Raw genomic sequence first — 19,007 nt, 5'->3', positions numbered from 1 at the left:
ATATGAAAAATTGTTTCTTTATAGCCAATACTCAACCCCCCCCTTTGGCTGGAAAACTTTCTCGTCTTTGCCCTTAGAACGTACTATTCGTCATTTTAAAAATTATGTTGATTGGGATATCATCAGTCAGCGGCACAATTTGTTTAACACGTTTATTTCAGAATTCGCAGATAAGTTAAATTGAGAATACATATGAAAAAATTACAAATTCACTGTCTTGTTTATCATATAACATATTGATTATGCAAAATGGGATTTAATTTGCCAATACCAGCAATTAGATGAACAATTCCTAACCAATTTTTTGGACCATCTTGATTGGAATAAAGTTGCAGAATTTCAAACTCTTTCGGATAATTTTATTGTTATCTTCATGCATAGGTTTGATATTTAAAAAAATTTTAAAATACCAACAATTAAAAACCACAACTTTATGCAAATTAAAAGATCACCTAAACTGGAATTTTGTTCCTCGCTACCAAAAACTTGACCAACAATTTATCAATGATTTCCAATGTCAACTTTCTTGGTCTTACAAATATCAAAAATTAGATCGAGATTATATCGTTTGCAATTGCGAAAATATATTGCTGTTCTTATTTACAGAAATATGTCTTGCTTTAGATAAACTGAAGGAAAAACTGGAAACACTTAAACTGTATTTAACAAACCGTATTCATGTAATGTAAAAATAAAATATTTTCAAAATAAATTCAGTGTAATATTATTTCAAATTACCACTCATTTTTGAAAAAATTTTAACGTCTTATTGATGAAATTATTTCGTAAATATTTTAAAAATTAATTTTGTGATGTGAAAAATTATTTACTAGACAATTTTGTGATTAGTATGTGTCAAACCACTACTACTGATAATTATATTAAATTATTTGAATAATTATAAAATTTTTAAAAAATTCAGTTTTGCAATAAAAAAACCCACAAATTATGACAACAATATTTTCCTCAAAGATTAAATAGCATGTACACAAATTTTGGTGTCAATTAGCTTATTGATTGGAGCTACAGAGCCTACTGAATAGGACAACTGTAATTATGATCACTGTGTATATAAACTACTTGAGTATGACAGTTTAAGAAGCTTTCATCTATTTCAAATTATCATAATTAAACTTAACGAAAGACACTATAAATTTACAGTAATAAATTTATCTTTCAATCAACTTCATGTTCTAATATTCAATCTGTCAATGATTAATCTAAAAATTCACTAAAATTATTGAATTCAATTAAAATTTGGAATCTAAAGAATGTATTTGCAAATATTATCTTCAGAAGACAACTTAAATAAATACAAAAATTTGATATTGATAATTAATATATAGTTATGAATTTAGTTCTTTTCATAAACCATACTTCATATGATGAAAATTTGGATGATTCTGTAAGATCCATATCATCTACTTTTGGTGGAGAGTCCACTGTAGCCAAAGCCAAACATCTTAGTGTGTCACGTCCTGTTCCATACTGTTTTGTAAGTTCCAAAATACGACTTTTTAATGAAGATGTCATGGGAACTTTGTTTGTTCCAATTCTCACATGTGAACACCGATCAAGAACTCCTTCAGGGGCACCCTATTCAAATAGCAGTAAAAATAAAAAGTAAATATCTGACATTAATAACTGTTTACTTACTTTAAAATATAAAAATTTACCTTGCAGAACATTTTTGGTCCAGCTCCTAACCTAGAAACTTTAGTAGGAATGCAGTACACACTCATAGATTTTCTATCACGAGAAAATTCCAAAGTAAATTCTTTTTTCCACATTGACTGAATACTATGATTTACAACAACAGCAGATTCCCTCCTTGAAAGTCCTGTTTTATCAACTCCCCAAGGATTCATTTTCTCTGCAAGAACTACTAAAGCAGTTTCTGTTGCCTCTCCAACTTTTTCAAATATTTGTTTATACTGAAACAATAAAAAAGTAACATATTTATTGGATTAAAAATAAAGATGCAAATATTGCTTTGAACATTAAATACAATAATGACATAATGTAATTAATTAATCTTTTTAAAGCAAAAAGAAAACTACTTAACTGTTTATCATTACAATATCAATATTCATCTTTCATCTTTTCACAATTTATCTTTTATCATAAAAACAATTGAAGACATGATTGAATGAAGATGTTACACTACACAAAGTTTTGAGTGACTCGATGTTCAATTTTTATTATGTAATTATTTTGATGTAAATATAACCATGAAATAATGTCTTATAGACAATATTACAGTGTTGTTTAACTTCTGGGATATTTCACAATAAATGTGAGAGATGATACATAAAGAATATCTTTACCATAATGGACAGTCATGTTTTGAATGATTATAACATAACATCTTATCCACTCATGTCTTCAATTAAATCAATATTTATTCATGATTTGTTTAATATTTAAACAGAAAAATTTTGACATTATCTTCCAATAAGTTTTATTTCAAAAATTTATTTATTTCTATAAAATTCTAAAAAATTAAAATTTAATTACTCAATGCATAACAAATATATATTTAATAATAAATCAGTTTAATAAATATAAAAATATTACATATATACAAAGAAAAACAGCATCCTCTGGCATTCTTGCTGGTGCAAGAATGCCAGAGGATGCTGTTTTCCATTTCTGCATTTTATTTTGGAGCAGAGCCTCAAAAGAAAGATTGTCTCTGTGTTTGTAATTTTTGTGGACTGTCACTAGTGTGTTAAAATGACAAATAAAAAATGGAAGAAAAGTATTTCTTGTATAAACTTAATATTTATTAAAGGTAAATATCATTGGCTAAATTTTAACTTTTTACATAAACCAATTTATCATCAATTAACAATGCTGTTAAATTGGATTATTATTGTACAATAAGTATGTCTGTTCTTTACAGTGAAATCAATTTTATTTTCATTTACTTTTTCAATTTCTAACTGCATCTAATACTGAAATGTTTGGATGCTTGGAAATGTTTTTACATTCAGATGTTTTACAACTTTGTCATTTTACAAAGACAAATAAATTTCTAAAGTAATATCATAAACACTGCTCTATAAAAATATAAACATTGTGATAAATTACATTTTTCAAGAGATCAAACAAACAATTCACAAGAAATAATAATAAAAATTCTCAATTTTATTATGAATTTTAATAAAATAAAATTAATTAAAATAAATTTTAATGAAATAAGATTAACAACTTACCTCATTAAAATCAATACTGGAATCGTTACACATAACACAAATTGTTCCCAATTCGTAGAGTGTTTCGTAATCTGAACACCGTACTTTTTGTCCATTTAAATATCTAACAGATTAATAATTAAAGCAGAAAAAAATTAGCTTGGTAGATGTCAAAATTAAATAAATATAAATCAAAATAATTAAACAATTTTATTTAAAAAAATTTTAAAAATCACTACTACTCTGCTAATATTTTTATTTGATATTCAAACAGCAATAATATACTAGAATTCTTAAAAAGTGATTTATTTGCTCATTTATAATATAGTGCAACTCAAAAAGTGAATTCTGTAAATTGTTCAACATATAGCAATAATAAGTATTGAAGATCGTACAATTATGAATTATAATAAATAGATGAACAAATAAATAAATATAAATTTTACTGTGTATTTTTGTTTTTGGCATTTAATGTTTAAAATACGATCATATTTTAAACATTAAATGCCAAAAACAAAAACACACAGTAAAATTTATATTTATTTATTTGTTCATCTATTTATTATTATATACATTATTATATTAATTATATATATTTAATTGTTTTAAAATATTTATGTTAAGTAAATTTGGAAGTCATTAAAAAAATGAATCACTTGAAAATAAAAGAAAGTTAGTAATTAATTTTAATAGGTTTTTTTTTTAAAATTTTTTTAATTATAATTTTCAAATTTTCCAAAAACTTTTGAATCATCCAATACTAATCACACTTGACTTCATAAATATATTCTTATGCTAATCTACAAGTCTTACAAAATGATAAACTTTACTCACATATCTCCTATTGGTTCATACGTAGAACCCGTGACTTCAAACTCATTAAAAGCTATTTCATTGCCTTCTGCTTTATTGAGAATGAAGAACTAAAAATTTGAAGAAGAAAAAAAAAAAAAATATATATATATATATACATGCATATAAAATTCTCTTTTGTCAGTAAATATATGCTAAATTTAAGCTAATAAAAATTACAAAATATTGTGTTAATTTTTAATCTCAATTAAACTGTGCCAGAGTATTTTGATATCCACAGTTAAATTTCCATTTATCACTGAATCTCTATCTATGAAGTTGACACTAAATCAAATGCTAAGCTGAAGCACTTCAAACAATAAAAATTATATTTAATGAAATCTATATACATGTTTAAGTTTGAATCTGAAAGTTATGAGATTTTATGATGATGTCATTTGCAATGTAAAATTGTACATTTATTTATATACACTAAAAGGTTCTTAATATTAATGGGAAGGACCATTTATAAATATTCATTGATGCATTATGAGTGAGTGTTATATAAAAGTTTGACTATATTATCAAGCTAAATATGCTATCAAGTGTTTATAAAAAGAATAATTAATTTAAACAAATATATAAAATATAACAAACAATATAAAAATCATGTTACGTATTTTAAGAAAGACAGCATGTACATATACATGCATGCCATAATTTCCATCTTTATACATAAAATTCCATAGAATTTCCTCAAATAATAAAGTCATAAAAACCATTGTAATATCTAAAATGAAAACCATGAAACATGTGAGCACAAAACAAAACTTGACACTCTGCAAAAATGATATGACGTATTTTACAATTTCACTTAAAATTCTGATTATTTTTTGCATGCATTACATTTAAATTGGATATATTGGAAGAAAATTATTCCAACCTAATTATTCTAAAGGAGTATAAACTAGCAGTAAATGATAGTAATTTAGTTTAAATTGTTATGGTTTGCTAAGGTTTATCAAATATTAATCTACAAAATGATCACAAAATTGTTCATTGTAGGATAAGTAATATTTTTTTTATGAAGATGGCTAAATCAAATGTAAATTAAAATGCATTTCATCAAATTCAAACATGTTTGTAAACAGAAAAGCAGCTTTATTTGTCTGTCTCAACATATCCAAACTAGTTAAATTCATTTCTATTGTTTAAGACATTTCAAATATACTATTTTCACTGCATAAACTCATAATTTTAAATGTGCAAAATAGTAAAATCCACAAGATTTAAGTCATGGATCTTAGTGTACTTTTCAGGCATATTGTAGCTCAAAATATATGTAATTATTTCATTTTCAATTAAAAATTAATATTTATGGATTTTAATAATTCAGGTGATGATAATTTTTTTTACTTCCAGATTTCTCAATTTTTTACATTACACTAATATATACTGTATTTTACGGACTATAAGATGCACCTTAATTTTTAAGCAATTTTTTAAAAAAATACCTATAAGACACTACGGACTATAAGACGCACCTGAATTCTGGAGGCAATTTTTTGAAGAAAAAAGTGCGTCTTATAGTCCGTAAAATGCAATATATATTTAATATGTTTTAGTTTTACTTACCCTGCTTACAGACATCTGATTAGTTGTTAATGTTCCTGTTTTATCAGAACAAATAACTGAGGTACATCCTAATGTCTCTACAGAAGGAAGAGATCTTACTATTGCATTTTTTTTGGCCATTCGTCTTGTCCCTGATTAAAAGAGTAAAGTATATTAATTTATTAATACTTCGAAAGTCAACCAATTAATAAAATTTTAAAGCTGTTTACCAAGAGCAAGACATGTAGTAATAACTGCAGGTAAACCCTCTGGAATAGCAGCAACAGCTAATGCTACTGCAATTTTGAAATAATATATGGCACCCTTGATTAAATAAAAATAATTACATGAAATACATTTTATCAAATAAAAGAAAAATTACTACTTTCTAAAAGAAATATTCTTATTAATAATTTTATCAAAGTCTTAATCTTTATCTCTCATTAGTATGTTAAATCATGATTTTAAAGTATGCAAGTTTATTGAATTTAATAACATTTCTATTAAATAGAATTAATATATCTTTAACTTAAAAATTTTTTTTGAAATTTGTAATTTATAATTTCCAAGCAGAAATAATAACAATTAAAACACATCCATAGAAATGTTAACATTTAGAAGTAAAAAATGACTGTAATGAACCCAAGAATTTAAATGGGATATCAAGTTAAATATTCATTCTACATTAGCATAAATATTACTGAAAATGTTAACTTCACAAGTGAACTGAAAATATTTAATTTTAATAATTTTACAAAATTCATACTTTAATATAAATTTGAAAATTAGATGTACAGATATCAAATATAAAAAATTCAATTCAATATCATCATTATTAATATTATTATACAAAAAAGCACAGAAAGCAAATATGAAAAACCAATCATTAGCAGATATTCTACTAAACTGATAATGTTGATCTATCAATGCTATTCCATCAATAAATAAAATTTTTTTTGTATGCTCTCATACTCAAATATCCTACTTTTTAACAATTTTTCTTTTTCAAATAATCTACAATGTTCTATAAGTCAACAGGTCATCTAATCTGTAATGTGGAGAAAATGAAAAATGTACACTGGTAAAATGGAGGGTGTTTTTTCACAATTATATAGTTGTGATGCTAACAATAGATAATAAACAAATAAAAGAGAGAAAAGAATATAATAAAGTTTTTAATGTTCTAATTTTACCTATGTGTATAAAATAAGACAAGCAAAATGAAAGAGGAAAAACAAATAACTGGCCAAGAAATGTATGAATATTGATGTTCAACTTACTATTTTATTTTGTTACACTGCATTTCTTTTTCTATTCACAATATTCAACAAATAAATTAAGTTCTTGTAAATACTTGCCATCTCAGAATTACAAAATAATTTATACATCTATAATATTGGTATTTTTTTCATTTATTTTTCAAATGATTAAAACTAAATTCATGTCACAGATGTATAAAACTAATGAATACACTGTCATATTATTTTGTCTGCAATTCATTTCTTGAGAGATGATGTTTTGTGAACTGAATAAAAAAACAATAACACATTTAAAATTTTTTCTTGCTCTTTCTCATCCATTTTATACAACTGGAGCTTCCAACTTGACAACAAGCACAATTACTTAAAAAATACACAAGTTTAGATTATTCAACCTTTCTCATAAATTATTTTTTTGTATAAATAATAAATACTTATTAGACAAAACAATTGTTAATCCATAAAGATTAGATTTTTAAGTAATAGTTAACATTACTGCAATAAACAAAACATATATTCAACTGTCTTATATTGAAAAAAGTAGAGATTGACAAATCTATCCATGAATACTCTAATACGAGAAGATCCATGTATAGCTGAGATCTTTGAACATCCCACTGATAAAAAAAAAATTGAATATTATGAATATTTCTAATATCATGCCATATCTAAAGTCAACATTTCTTCAGCTAGAGTTGCCAGATATATGGAGTGAATTATCCCAAAGTGTTTGCAAAATTTTCCAAAATTACAGAATATATTGAAAAATTTCCCACAATATCACTAATATTAGATAATTTTTTATGAATTTTATAAAATTTGTAACATTCAATTTTCAAAATTATGAACTGTACACACTGTACATTAATAGAAGAATTAAATAAATTCTAATACAAAAAACTGTTTGGTTTTTATCTACTTCTGTTTTTGAGAATTTTTGAAGAAGGATTTTCCTACAGAAAAATCAATGAAAAATAATGCCATTTGCTGGAGATCATGTACAGTACATAACCAAAGAAGTTATAATCATTCTTAAGAAATATGAGAGGTTTAAAGGCAAAGTCACAATTTGATCATATTTCTTACTTTTAGTTACATCAGATTGATGTTATAAAATCATATAATAGCATCCTGATAGAACTCAATATTTTAACATGCTTAATTAGAATTTTCTCCACTTAGACATGCAATATTAGCCATTTTGGCAATATGTGGAATGCAACAAAATTAGAAAAAAACAATTTTAATAATGAAGTTAAATTATCATTAAATAAAACATTATATATTCTCCAATTTTCCATTTGAAAATATAAAATTCCCTACAAAATTTCCTAATTAACACTTTTTCATTTTCCCAGTTATCTAGAAAAGTTCCCCCATTTTAAATAAAAAAAAACCTCAAACTGGCAACCCTATCTTCAGCTGGTTTAATTTGCCACAAAACAGAAGCAGACTAGATCTTGAAGATTTTCAAATTCTTATTTTCTTACATAAAAATCTACAGTTGTTGTTGGTGAAAATGAAAACAATTATTGATTAATCTATTGTAGTTAAATAACAGTACTAAAAAGAAGGTACTGTAAAACTCAAAGTCATATAAATACTTTGAAATTTCATTTCTTCAAACTTTTTCTTTTTACATTATCAATTTATTATAAAGAAATAAATAAACTATTAACTAAATCAGTTACATAAGGTAATTAAGTTCACTAAGTATAGTCAAACTTCTGTTTTCAAACATAACTCATTCCTAAAAGTTGTTCAAAAACAAATATGTTCTAAAATCAAAACAAATTTTTCCATAAGAAATATAAAATGGATTAATCTGTTCCTGACCCCAAAATAAAGCCTTTTTTTCTAAATTTTTTTAGCTGTATTTCATGCATAAAAATGACTTTAAATGCAATATATTATATTAACAAATATTAAATATTAATAATTAATAATATATAATATTAATAACTTTTTGTTATTTAACTTAACTTAAGCATATTTAAACATGAATTCTTGGATGACATTTACATTACATGAATGTCAATTAACATGTCTTTTATTAATTTAGAATCAACTGTGGCATGTAGCAAAAAACAGTAGTAGTATCTTTCCCTCATGAACATTGAAATCTAATTTAACCTGCCTGATGTTCAAAATTTTCTCCGTTGCGTGTCACTTTGTGTTGAATTTTCGTCGATTTTAAGCCTAACGAAAATTTTTATAATAATAATCGAGGCTATCGTATCGTTAAAAATTATTTCTGCATTTTGTACAAACAAAATAAATATATTGAAGAATATAAAAACATGAAAATTATACTTTAGAAGTAAATTTAGTATCAAAAACGTTCGATTCAGCACGACACAGTCCGACTGAAAATCGTGCCGATTACCGGCCATTCCGATTACCAGGGTGCCGATTTACGACTCTCTACTGTATAGGGAACTGACCATCTGTGGACAGCTCTTGCCAAGTAGCTTGTTTGGCAACCAAGTTATTGTACAGCAACCTGTGCAATTATGAGTTCAAAATTGTTCATGGACCAAATTTTTTGAAAACCAAGATTTGATTGTACTTGAGATATTTGAGTATTTGAAACATTCAAGATCTGGTTTGAATTCAAAAAAGTGATAGTTGCCCATCTCTAAAAATTTTAGATTGTTTAAAAACCATAAAAATAATATTATCATCATCTATATTTTGAACTTTTATTATCTGTACAACAGATTTATAAATAGTTCTAAGGAAACTTGTTTAATTATTTTTAAAAACTCAGATTTTCTGAATTAAATATTACATTACCTTACAACGAAATTTTGATTTCATATTTAATCTAATTAAAATCACAAAATACATATGATAAAAAACTTAAGAATTAAAAGTAATTATCTTTATCTAGAAAACATAATAATAATAATATCATCATCATCTATTTTTCTCTCTCAGAGATGGAGATAAAATACTTTATGCAATAATATATATTACTAAATTAAATAGTAGTAAAATTCCATTTCACAGATTTTTCTACAAACTATATGTTGAAATAAAGTCTTCCACTATTTAATGTAAATATTAATTTAAATACAAAATAAGTACTTTTATCCAGGAGCCACCATGAGCAGGATCATTAAAGTGTCCAATATTAATTGCCCATACTGCAACACAAATAACAGATATCACTTTAGAAAGTTGTTCTCCAAATTCATCAAGTTTTTGTTGTAGAGGAGTTCTGACTTCTTCAGTTTCAGACATTTCTGTCCTAATTTTACCTACATAATTTTAAAATTTATAATTATCAAAATAAAATTTTTAATTATTTAATTAAATAAATACTTTAATAAAATTAATTTATCACTACTATGCTGTAATTAATGGCTGTTATTTTAATTATTCTTTTTTTCCTTGCAATTTGTTTATTGTTGCTTAACTAATTTCATGTATTTGATTACATATATATTTATAGATTACTGTTAATATAAAATCTGACACTTTCAAGTTGAGGCTATAGTTGAAAGTGTCTTCTACAGCAAATTTAATTTTTAATCTGTTTCAATTTTTTGCTTCTAATTTGACAAACAATAAACTTTAAGAACTTAAAATTATCAGTAATCATTTTTAAAGTCAGATCCATGATGACTTTTTCCTTCATTTTTGATTCTCTCTACCGTACAGATACTAAAAGGGCCTTTATCCATACTCTCCACAGGTTTGGTTAGACCCACAATGGGAGCAGCCAGGTGGTAAGAAATGACAAAGTCAGCTTGACACGTCTAAGACTGATTGACCATGAAAAATTCTTGAGTTTGTCTGGATTTGATTCCAGCTTCCCCAGAGAGATATACAGTTCGGTCATCTGGCTGTCTCCATGCTGAGATTAATTTAATGCAATTAAATATAAAATATTTCAAACACTAAATTTGTTTGTGTCAATTATAAACTTAAATATATGCAACATATGCTTACTATGACAATAATCATTGCAATTTTAATTTAATATTGAAAAATACAATAGCAAAAGTATAAATATATACAATGACTAATTTCTAAATAACATAAAAAGCTGACATAATACTTTTCTTCATAGTATATAATGATAGGATAAATTTAATTGTTAAGGGATTCTAACTGTCCTATTATCAATTTAAAAAAATCCAAAATAATCAAAAATAACATGTGGCAATAATCAAAAATTACCTATGGCTGTTTCTAATCCTGTTCCAATTACAATTCCTTTTGCTTTGCCAGCAGCAATATTAGTGCCCTGGAAATTGAAAAATGGTTTACTTACTAATAAATATATAGTAAATAATGATATATATTATATATAAATATATTAATATTTAGAAATATAAAATATTCTATTATTCTTTTACATAAAATTAATTATTTTCGATCAAAATAAACTTGAAAATGGAAAAGTAGATTTAAAAAATCTATTAATAAACATGAAAAAATGTATTCTAATTTAGGCTAACTAAGAAACAAAATAAATATATATATAAATGATGAATATAATGTGTTTTATCACCTTTAATGCTTACTTGGTCTCAAAAATTGGGGTTTGTACTAGAATCAGATATAAAGTCAACTTGATGTAGCCCTATTTGCATTGTTCTTCACACTGCTTGGTAATTTGCACATATTACATTGCTGGTGTAGACATGATATATATTACTGTGGTCCTAATTTTGATTTTTGTTTTGGAACAGTTTAGTGTTTTTTTTTTTTTTTTTTTAAACTGAAAGTCAAGTAAACAGTCCAGTAGATGAATCTCCTACAAAGCTGTTTGAGCATTATCCACTGTACTGAAGAACATGTAATATAGATATTACAGTGGGATATTATGTATCTGGTAAATTTCATGCTTTCACATACTGACAACATAAAATTTTGCTGTTAAAATGTTGATCGTATAATAATTTTGATTATGATTTTGTATTGGTCTGCAGATCCTTTGTACCTGGTAGTTATAAATGAATATATTTGAAATATTTAAACTTGTTTTGTGATGAATGTAAGGTAAATTTACCAATAAGATGAGGCATGCCTGACTACCAATGATATGTAATTGATTACCTAAATCACATTTTCAATCAATAATGGATTGTAGTGGTTACATAAATTGGCCTCAGAGATCTCTCAATCTAATGCCACTGAATTTCTGCTTCTGCATCTAAGGATTTCAACAAAGACAAGATGTATGCATTACCCATATCAGAAACCTTGGCTGATCTAAATGGGTTACAAATGGCCTGTATCTCATTGACTAAAGCCCCTGGGCTTTAGTCAATGAGATACAGTCAAGGTATGGCATAAGATGAATTTCATTGGAATGTGTTGAAGTACTGGTGAAAAAGATTACACAAAATTTATACTGACAAAACTTAAAGCATTATTGCATAATTCACAACAAATGTCAAATCTATATTTTCAATAGTTTGATGACAATATTTTCAAAATTATTTATTATTTACTGCATTATGAAACACCCTTTATATTCTAAAAATTTCATACAATATGTATCAGGCACAATGTGTTTTTATACTCTGTATTGAGTCTGTATGCAATCATTTCATAAATGTATAAAATGTTTGAAATTATTAATATGTATAAAATAAAAATATATACAACAAAACAAGAATACTAATATTTAAAATTATATACCAATAATTTAAAAATGATCAATATAACCATATAGTTAGATACTTACAGAAAATAATATATTCTTCTTATCCTGATTTACAGCTCTAGTATCTGGAATAGGATCTGTATGCTTGATAACAGATACAGATTCTCCTAAATAATAAAAAATTTAATTTGTGTAAAAAATTTTAAAGTGAAAATGAATTAATCTTTATTATTAGTGATTTTTGTAATTAATATTTATAAAATTCAGATTTTACATTAAGATTTAATGTATGCAAAACAATTTAATATATAAATATTTAAGATTTAATGAAGAACCACAAATTTTCAAGTAACTTAAATAGTTAAAACATTTGGCACTTTATCAAAGAATATAGTTCATATTCTAAGACCAAAGTTTTTTTCTTCTACACAGATCAATTTCTTTTTAGAAAACTTAATTTATATACTGTAATAAACAGTAAGTTTGTTTATTAACTCTAATTGTTAATAAATGAACTTAGCCAGATAACCAAGGCAGTTAAGGCATCAGTCTGCTACTGAAGGATATAGGATCAATCCAGGAGGTCAAAAAATCCTAGAGATTTTATAGGAGTGATCTGCCCTCACCAGCCAGCTGTCCAATTGCAAGCTTGGCCTAACCCACAATGGGCTTGAGAAAAAAAAGCTGCCCTACAGGCCTGCAGGAAAGCTAAAGGTTTCATATGACAATTACTGTTTTTTCCAGGAAAAAAACAGTAATTGTTATATGAAATCTTTTTAAATTTTCATGGCCTTCATTAATTAATACAAACATTACATTTGAACTAGTTTAGTTTCTTTGACTGCTAATCATATGAAAATAATTTTTATATCATTTTAATTTGAATATTTTATGATTCATTTTGGTAAACTAATCATTTCTGAGTAAAAAATATATGTATTGGCATTGTGACAAAATTGTTTACAATGAAATTTGATGCAAGTCTTATATAAACTATGTTTATTAGCATTTTGTACTTTACAAAAGACTTACATTAGTACTTGTTTTCATTAACAAAAATATATATATATATAAATGAATATTTTTATGTGAATAACTAATTAATTTTTAGAAAGTTTATTGCTGATAAACTTTCTAAAAATTAAAAAGTTTATTGCAGCAGGATGACAGTCTTCACTTTTTATTTTAAAGATTCTCATATTGTTATGCATCTATCTATCTACTATATAGATATTTATGCCAAGAAAAACAAATTACATGATATTTTAATAAGAACTTGTAAACACCATATTTATTATATTTATAAATTCTTCCAAAAATTTATGTTAGTTAAATTTTTCAATTTTGATTTTAAATAATCTGTGTTAAAGATCAAATATTAGCATACCAAAAAGATGAAGTTAAAGCACTGAAATAGTTAATTATAAACATATGTACTGTACATATATATCTTATTGAAGTATTTCAATATTATATCTCAATATTTTTTTGCAAAATGAATTAACCAGAAAAGTAAATTTGGAAAAAGTTAATTAAATTAGTTTTCAAGTTGTATTTATTATTGTTGGTCTTTTTCCAATTGCATAATTTGGCTGGTTATAATATTAAAAAGGTAGTGATATTTATAAATGGATGCTTTTTATAGATAACGTTCTTCAACATTTTTAAAATATAAAAATATGATCATTTTTAATTTTATTCATAATTAAAAAAAAATACAACTAAAATATGATTTATATATTTATATAAATCTTATAAATTATGTAAGTATGTTCTAATAATTTTGTAATAAACTGATAAATTAAATAAGTCATCATTTAATGTTAAATCATATGAAAAAAATTTAAATATATTAGAACTATAAATACAAAAAATTTTAAATATATAGGATGTTTGTCTGTGTACAGCACTATAAGCAGTTCTAATGCTTATAGTGCTGTACACAAACATCATCTATAAAATCAATTTATAGAACTGATTATTATAGAACAACCTTTTGTAAAGAACTCATTTATAGTATAATGTAAGGTTGAAGTCCCAATAAGAAATTTGTGAATCATTGTAAATGTTTTAGAAATTAAGCAACCACACAGTTTTATACCTGTTAATATAGACTGATCCACCCTAATTGTAGTTGAATAAATTTTGATCAATCTGATATCTGCTGGTACTTTATCTCCAACTGAAACTTCTACCAAATCACCAGGAACTATATCTTTCGCCCTAATCCTTTGGACCCCCTGTTTATCTTGACGAATTACTTTTCCCATTTCTGGTTCATATTCTTTAAGAGCTTCTATAGCACTTTCTGCATTTCTTTCCTAATAAAGAAAACAAATATAATTATTAAAATATTATTATTTGCAATTAACTAATCTTTTATTGTTTATTTAAATATTGTTATAATTATTATGAAATAAAAAATTTTTTACTTCAAAGAGCACAATAACTAATATTTATTTATTGATTGATATTTTATACTAAAAGTTTTCTATACAAATCCAAATGTTGAAAGTTTTTCTCATTTATAAATACTATTGTAGTTACAGTAAAACCTGTAAAAACTAGAACTACACAGACTCTCAACTTTCCAGCTTTATCAGGTTTTACTGTGATAGACAGGTTGGAACAAATGGTCACTGCCAGAGAATATGAATGTGTATATATATATATTACCAAGTGTAAATGCAGATGTAGTATTTGTTATATTCAGTAAAATGACCTCAAAATAGAAAGAAAATAGTACTAAAAGTAAAATACACATTCATTTGTATTCTCAACCATGTGTATTTTAATTTTTTTTTTCTGTTATCTCACTAACAACAGATTTTTTAGATGCTGTTTTAGGGTGCTCAATACAAGTTGAATTCTATACTCTCAAGCTCTTTCTGTGTCTTAATTATCCAGAAAAAATCTTCCACTCTTTTAAAATCAAATGAAAAAAGAAATGCAGAAAAAGAAATGCATAAAATACAGCATAAATGCAGACAGAAACAGAAATCATAAAAATATTTGCTGAAGTTTCTGCCATAATTAAACACAAAATCTAATAGAGTAAGTTTTTTTATGCATTGAAAGACTTTCTACCAAAATGTAACCAACAGGAAAAAATCTCTCACAATGATTGTTATTCTAGTCTCTAGTCACTGTCTTAATTTCAAAAATGGCACAAACTCTTTGCTGGCATGTGTAGTAACCAAAAGACATTTAGGTTGCAATTTGAAAAAACTGTAGACCTATAAATGCTCACTGTCATTAATCCATCCATCTTTCCTTAATCTCGAGAACAAAGTTAGACAGATAAAATCTAAGACAAGATATGAAATCCTTAAGGGCAAGAGGCTTGAATAACTATATAAAAACTTCCAATGCAAACCAGAAGTCAAATTATTTTAACTGAAAAGTTTTCCCCTGAAAGCAGTTAACAGATGACCAGCACAACTCTATTGTTAAAAGAAAAGTATGATATACAAGGGCAAGACACTACAAGATTTGAGGTGGAGAGTGTATATTTTAAATTAAATAAATGAAAAATGTGATTAAAAATTTCAGCCCACATTGTGACAATGTCACAATAAATAATTGCTCGTTAAATCTAAATTGGTTTAAACTTGATATATATATATATATATATTTATTTGAGATTACTTATTAAAGTTTACTAGTTTTTAATGTATATGTCACTTCACTGTTCAATCCTAAATGCTTGTTAAATCATAGTAAAAATCATACAAAATTTTAAAATTGGACAGTTTTTAAAAAACTCATAATTGACAATGAAAGTTAAATTACTGATAGCATTTATTTAATAAAATTGTTTTGTGAATTATATTCAATTGTAATACTTTTTCTTTAAGCTTTCTGGTAAAACTTATAAAATTCTTTTATCATTGAAAATAAATTTTCAACTTTCTTCTCTATATAAAAATTAATAATTTTTCACTAATAAGAAAACTTTAACCATCTAGAAAAAATTAAATTGATGTAACTGTTAAACTGCTTTATAAGAATAAAAAATACATGGAGATGACAATGCTTATTTTACACAAATAAGCACTGTCATTTCCATTTAATTTTTATTCTGATCATACTACATTTTGAATTTCATTAAAATTAATTTTTCATAGGGAGAAAAAACAACCAAACTATTCTTTATAATTCTTATTATTTAATGATATTTAATATGATTAGCATTTATGTTAACTCAAACATATTTATTTTGATTTTCTCAACATAAATTTGCAAGTAGGATATATATATATATATATATTTACACCATACTTGAATTAATAATTCCATTTAAACTGATAGTTTTCCATTTCATTTCTAAATCTTATTTTCAAATTATCATCGAACTTACAAATGTTTATAGTAAAAAAATTTTTTAATACTTTGTAATAACTAATAATTGCTGATATATACTAGGTTACGGATTAAATTTCTGTATCAGTTATTTTTATTTATAAAAAATTAAAAATTAAAAGAATCAAAAATTATATTAAGAACCACTAGTAAATTTGGTAAGCTGATAAAAAAATAAAAATAATAATGTAAAAATAAAGCATATTAATACTATAATATGTTATCTTATTTTTTTAAAGATTATTACATTTATAAACCTTTACTTACCTGCCAAACACCAACAACGGCATTTGCAATAAGAATGAGAAGAATAACAAATGGTTCTACAAAAGCTGTTATTTGACCTTCGTGCTCTTCAAATATTGCTAATACCTAAAATAAACAATAATAATCTGTATTAATTGAAATTTTCTACAAAACTTTAAAAAATAATTTTAAACATAAGTAAAAAGTTGTTTTAAGTTTTAAAAATTCCAGAAATAATTGTATGAAAATAAACTGGTATAGCATAAAACATTATATACAAATATAAATCATTGTATATTTTTCTGATGAATCTCTTCCTAGATTATATTAGAAATATTTTTTAAATATACTGCAATTATAGTTAATTATGTCTTCACACATTTGTTTATGAAATTCAAATGCAAATAAATAAAACTTTAAATTTCTATTCAGGTATTTTCTAAATAAACATGCTTTGTAACAAGCTAAATTTAAATGAGATAAAAGAAACAACAATACTTAACTGCATAAAAATTCTAAAATGTTCATTTGTATAATAATAATAATAATAATAATACAGTCAAACCTGTTTTTATGCGGGGGATAGGGACCGCATTAAAAAAAATCTCACGAAACTTCACGAATGGCTGTAAATAATAGTTTTCGCAACACAATTAAAAAAATAATTTTTTATGTGGTCAACAGGGACCGCATAAAAAAAAGTCTCACATAGAAAATAACTCAAAACCGTACGAAATAGAATTTATTGACAACAGATGTCAGCACTTGACTGCATCGTCTGGTCTATCGTCTGTTTTACATATTTTTGTCCAGGTGGTGTTTTGTTGACTTAAAAAGTCAATTATTTCATTTTTCGCATATTCATGCAATAATATTACTATAATAAGTGCATTTATGCTATAATAAGTTTATTTAGCTATAATAAGTCAACGTGAGACATGACGAATCGCACGAGACTAGTCGCCAACTATACCGCACAAATTAAAAATTCGCATTAAAAAAATCGCACAAATAAAAATCGCGCATAAAAACAGGTTTGACTGTACAATAATCATTAATTTTATTAGAGAATGTTGCTATAAATAAATTTTCAAAACTCAAAAAATTTAATGAAGTATGAAGAGTAATTATAAATTCATTAATAACAATTTGACACCATCAAATCCTTAGTATATGAATATGAATTTGAATAAACTAATGATATAACACAAAGTTACAGATTTATGAAAAAGTACCAGCCATTTCTATCAAATACAGCACACACTTCTATATTTATAAATTTTTCTTAAGACAACAAAAAATTTAAATTTTGATGTTCTTCACTTTCAAAATAGAATACTTATAAATTTAATAATAATTCAATTAAGGATTAAATAATTATCCTTATATGAATCTATGTAAAATTCAATAAAAAACTAATTAAAGTTATGGTAGCCATTAGTTTTTTGATTACAGAATGTTATCAGAAAATTTGATTCTATGATCAGAAGATTGCATATACATTCATTCTTTTTAATTAATGTAAATATATACATTTTAAAAGCAGTCATACAGCATTATTTTCAGATTAAAAATTCAAATCAAATGGTTTCATTAATGATGTGAATGTACTGTAAGTTATATTTGATTTTTGAAATTTTGGAAAATATAAATTTCCATAACTATATAAAAATAAATATCTAATACATGAAATAGTTCAATTTAAAATAGAATTAAGAGCAAAAAACTAATATACGGTTTTATGTAATAAAAAATAATTTATTTTTAATTTTTAAGTGTTTTATATTTCACTTTATTTTAATCTAAAGTTTTATTTCTTAAATTTTTGTTAAGATAGGTTTGTTATTATTTTAAAACTAATAGTAGATGTGTTATTTTAAAAAATATTTATGGAAATATAACAGCAATATCATA

At 24.6% G+C, this 19,007-nt stretch overlaps 1 protein-coding gene across 7 annotated transcripts in view; it reads right to left on the bottom strand.

Annotated features, from left to right (window-relative positions):
* Positions 1-19,007, bottom strand: part of LOC136968813 (calcium-transporting ATPase sarcoplasmic/endoplasmic reticulum type-like) — a 67,663-nt gene that overhangs the window by 12,346 nt on the left and 36,310 nt on the right. For all 7 annotated transcript variants that reach the window (XR_010879703.1, XM_067262850.1, XM_067262849.1 and 4 more), the window contains exons 5-15: positions 17,115-17,219; positions 14,587-14,806; positions 12,567-12,652; positions 11,051-11,117; positions 9,953-10,125; positions 5,834-5,927; positions 5,625-5,755; positions 4,032-4,120; positions 3,219-3,321; positions 1,677-1,934; positions 1,378-1,596 (exon numbers count right to left, since the gene is read on the bottom strand). Coding sequence is in view for 6 of the 7 variants with exons in the window: in XM_067262850.1 (XP_067118951.1) it covers positions 1,378-1,596; positions 1,677-1,934; positions 3,219-3,321; positions 4,032-4,120; positions 5,625-5,755; positions 5,834-5,927; positions 9,953-10,125; positions 11,051-11,117; positions 12,567-12,652; positions 14,587-14,806; positions 17,115-17,219 (1,545 nt within the window). In the remaining variant the exon portion in view is untranslated. The remainder of the gene's footprint in view (positions 1-1,377; positions 1,597-1,676; positions 1,935-3,218; positions 3,322-4,031; positions 4,121-5,624; positions 5,756-5,833; positions 5,928-9,952; positions 10,126-11,050; positions 11,118-12,566; positions 12,653-14,586; positions 14,807-17,114; positions 17,220-19,007) is intronic.

Source organism: Centruroides vittatus, unplaced genomic scaffold (assembly GCF_030686945.1).
Source record: "Centruroides vittatus isolate TY-2023 unplaced genomic scaffold, ASM3068694v2 contig_1620, whole genome shotgun sequence".
NCBI classification, from domain to species: Eukaryota; Metazoa; Arthropoda; class Arachnida; order Scorpiones; family Buthidae; genus Centruroides; species Centruroides vittatus.
The sequence above is the reverse complement of the archived record's forward strand: the minus strand, read 5'-3'. Positions and strand labels throughout refer to the sequence as shown.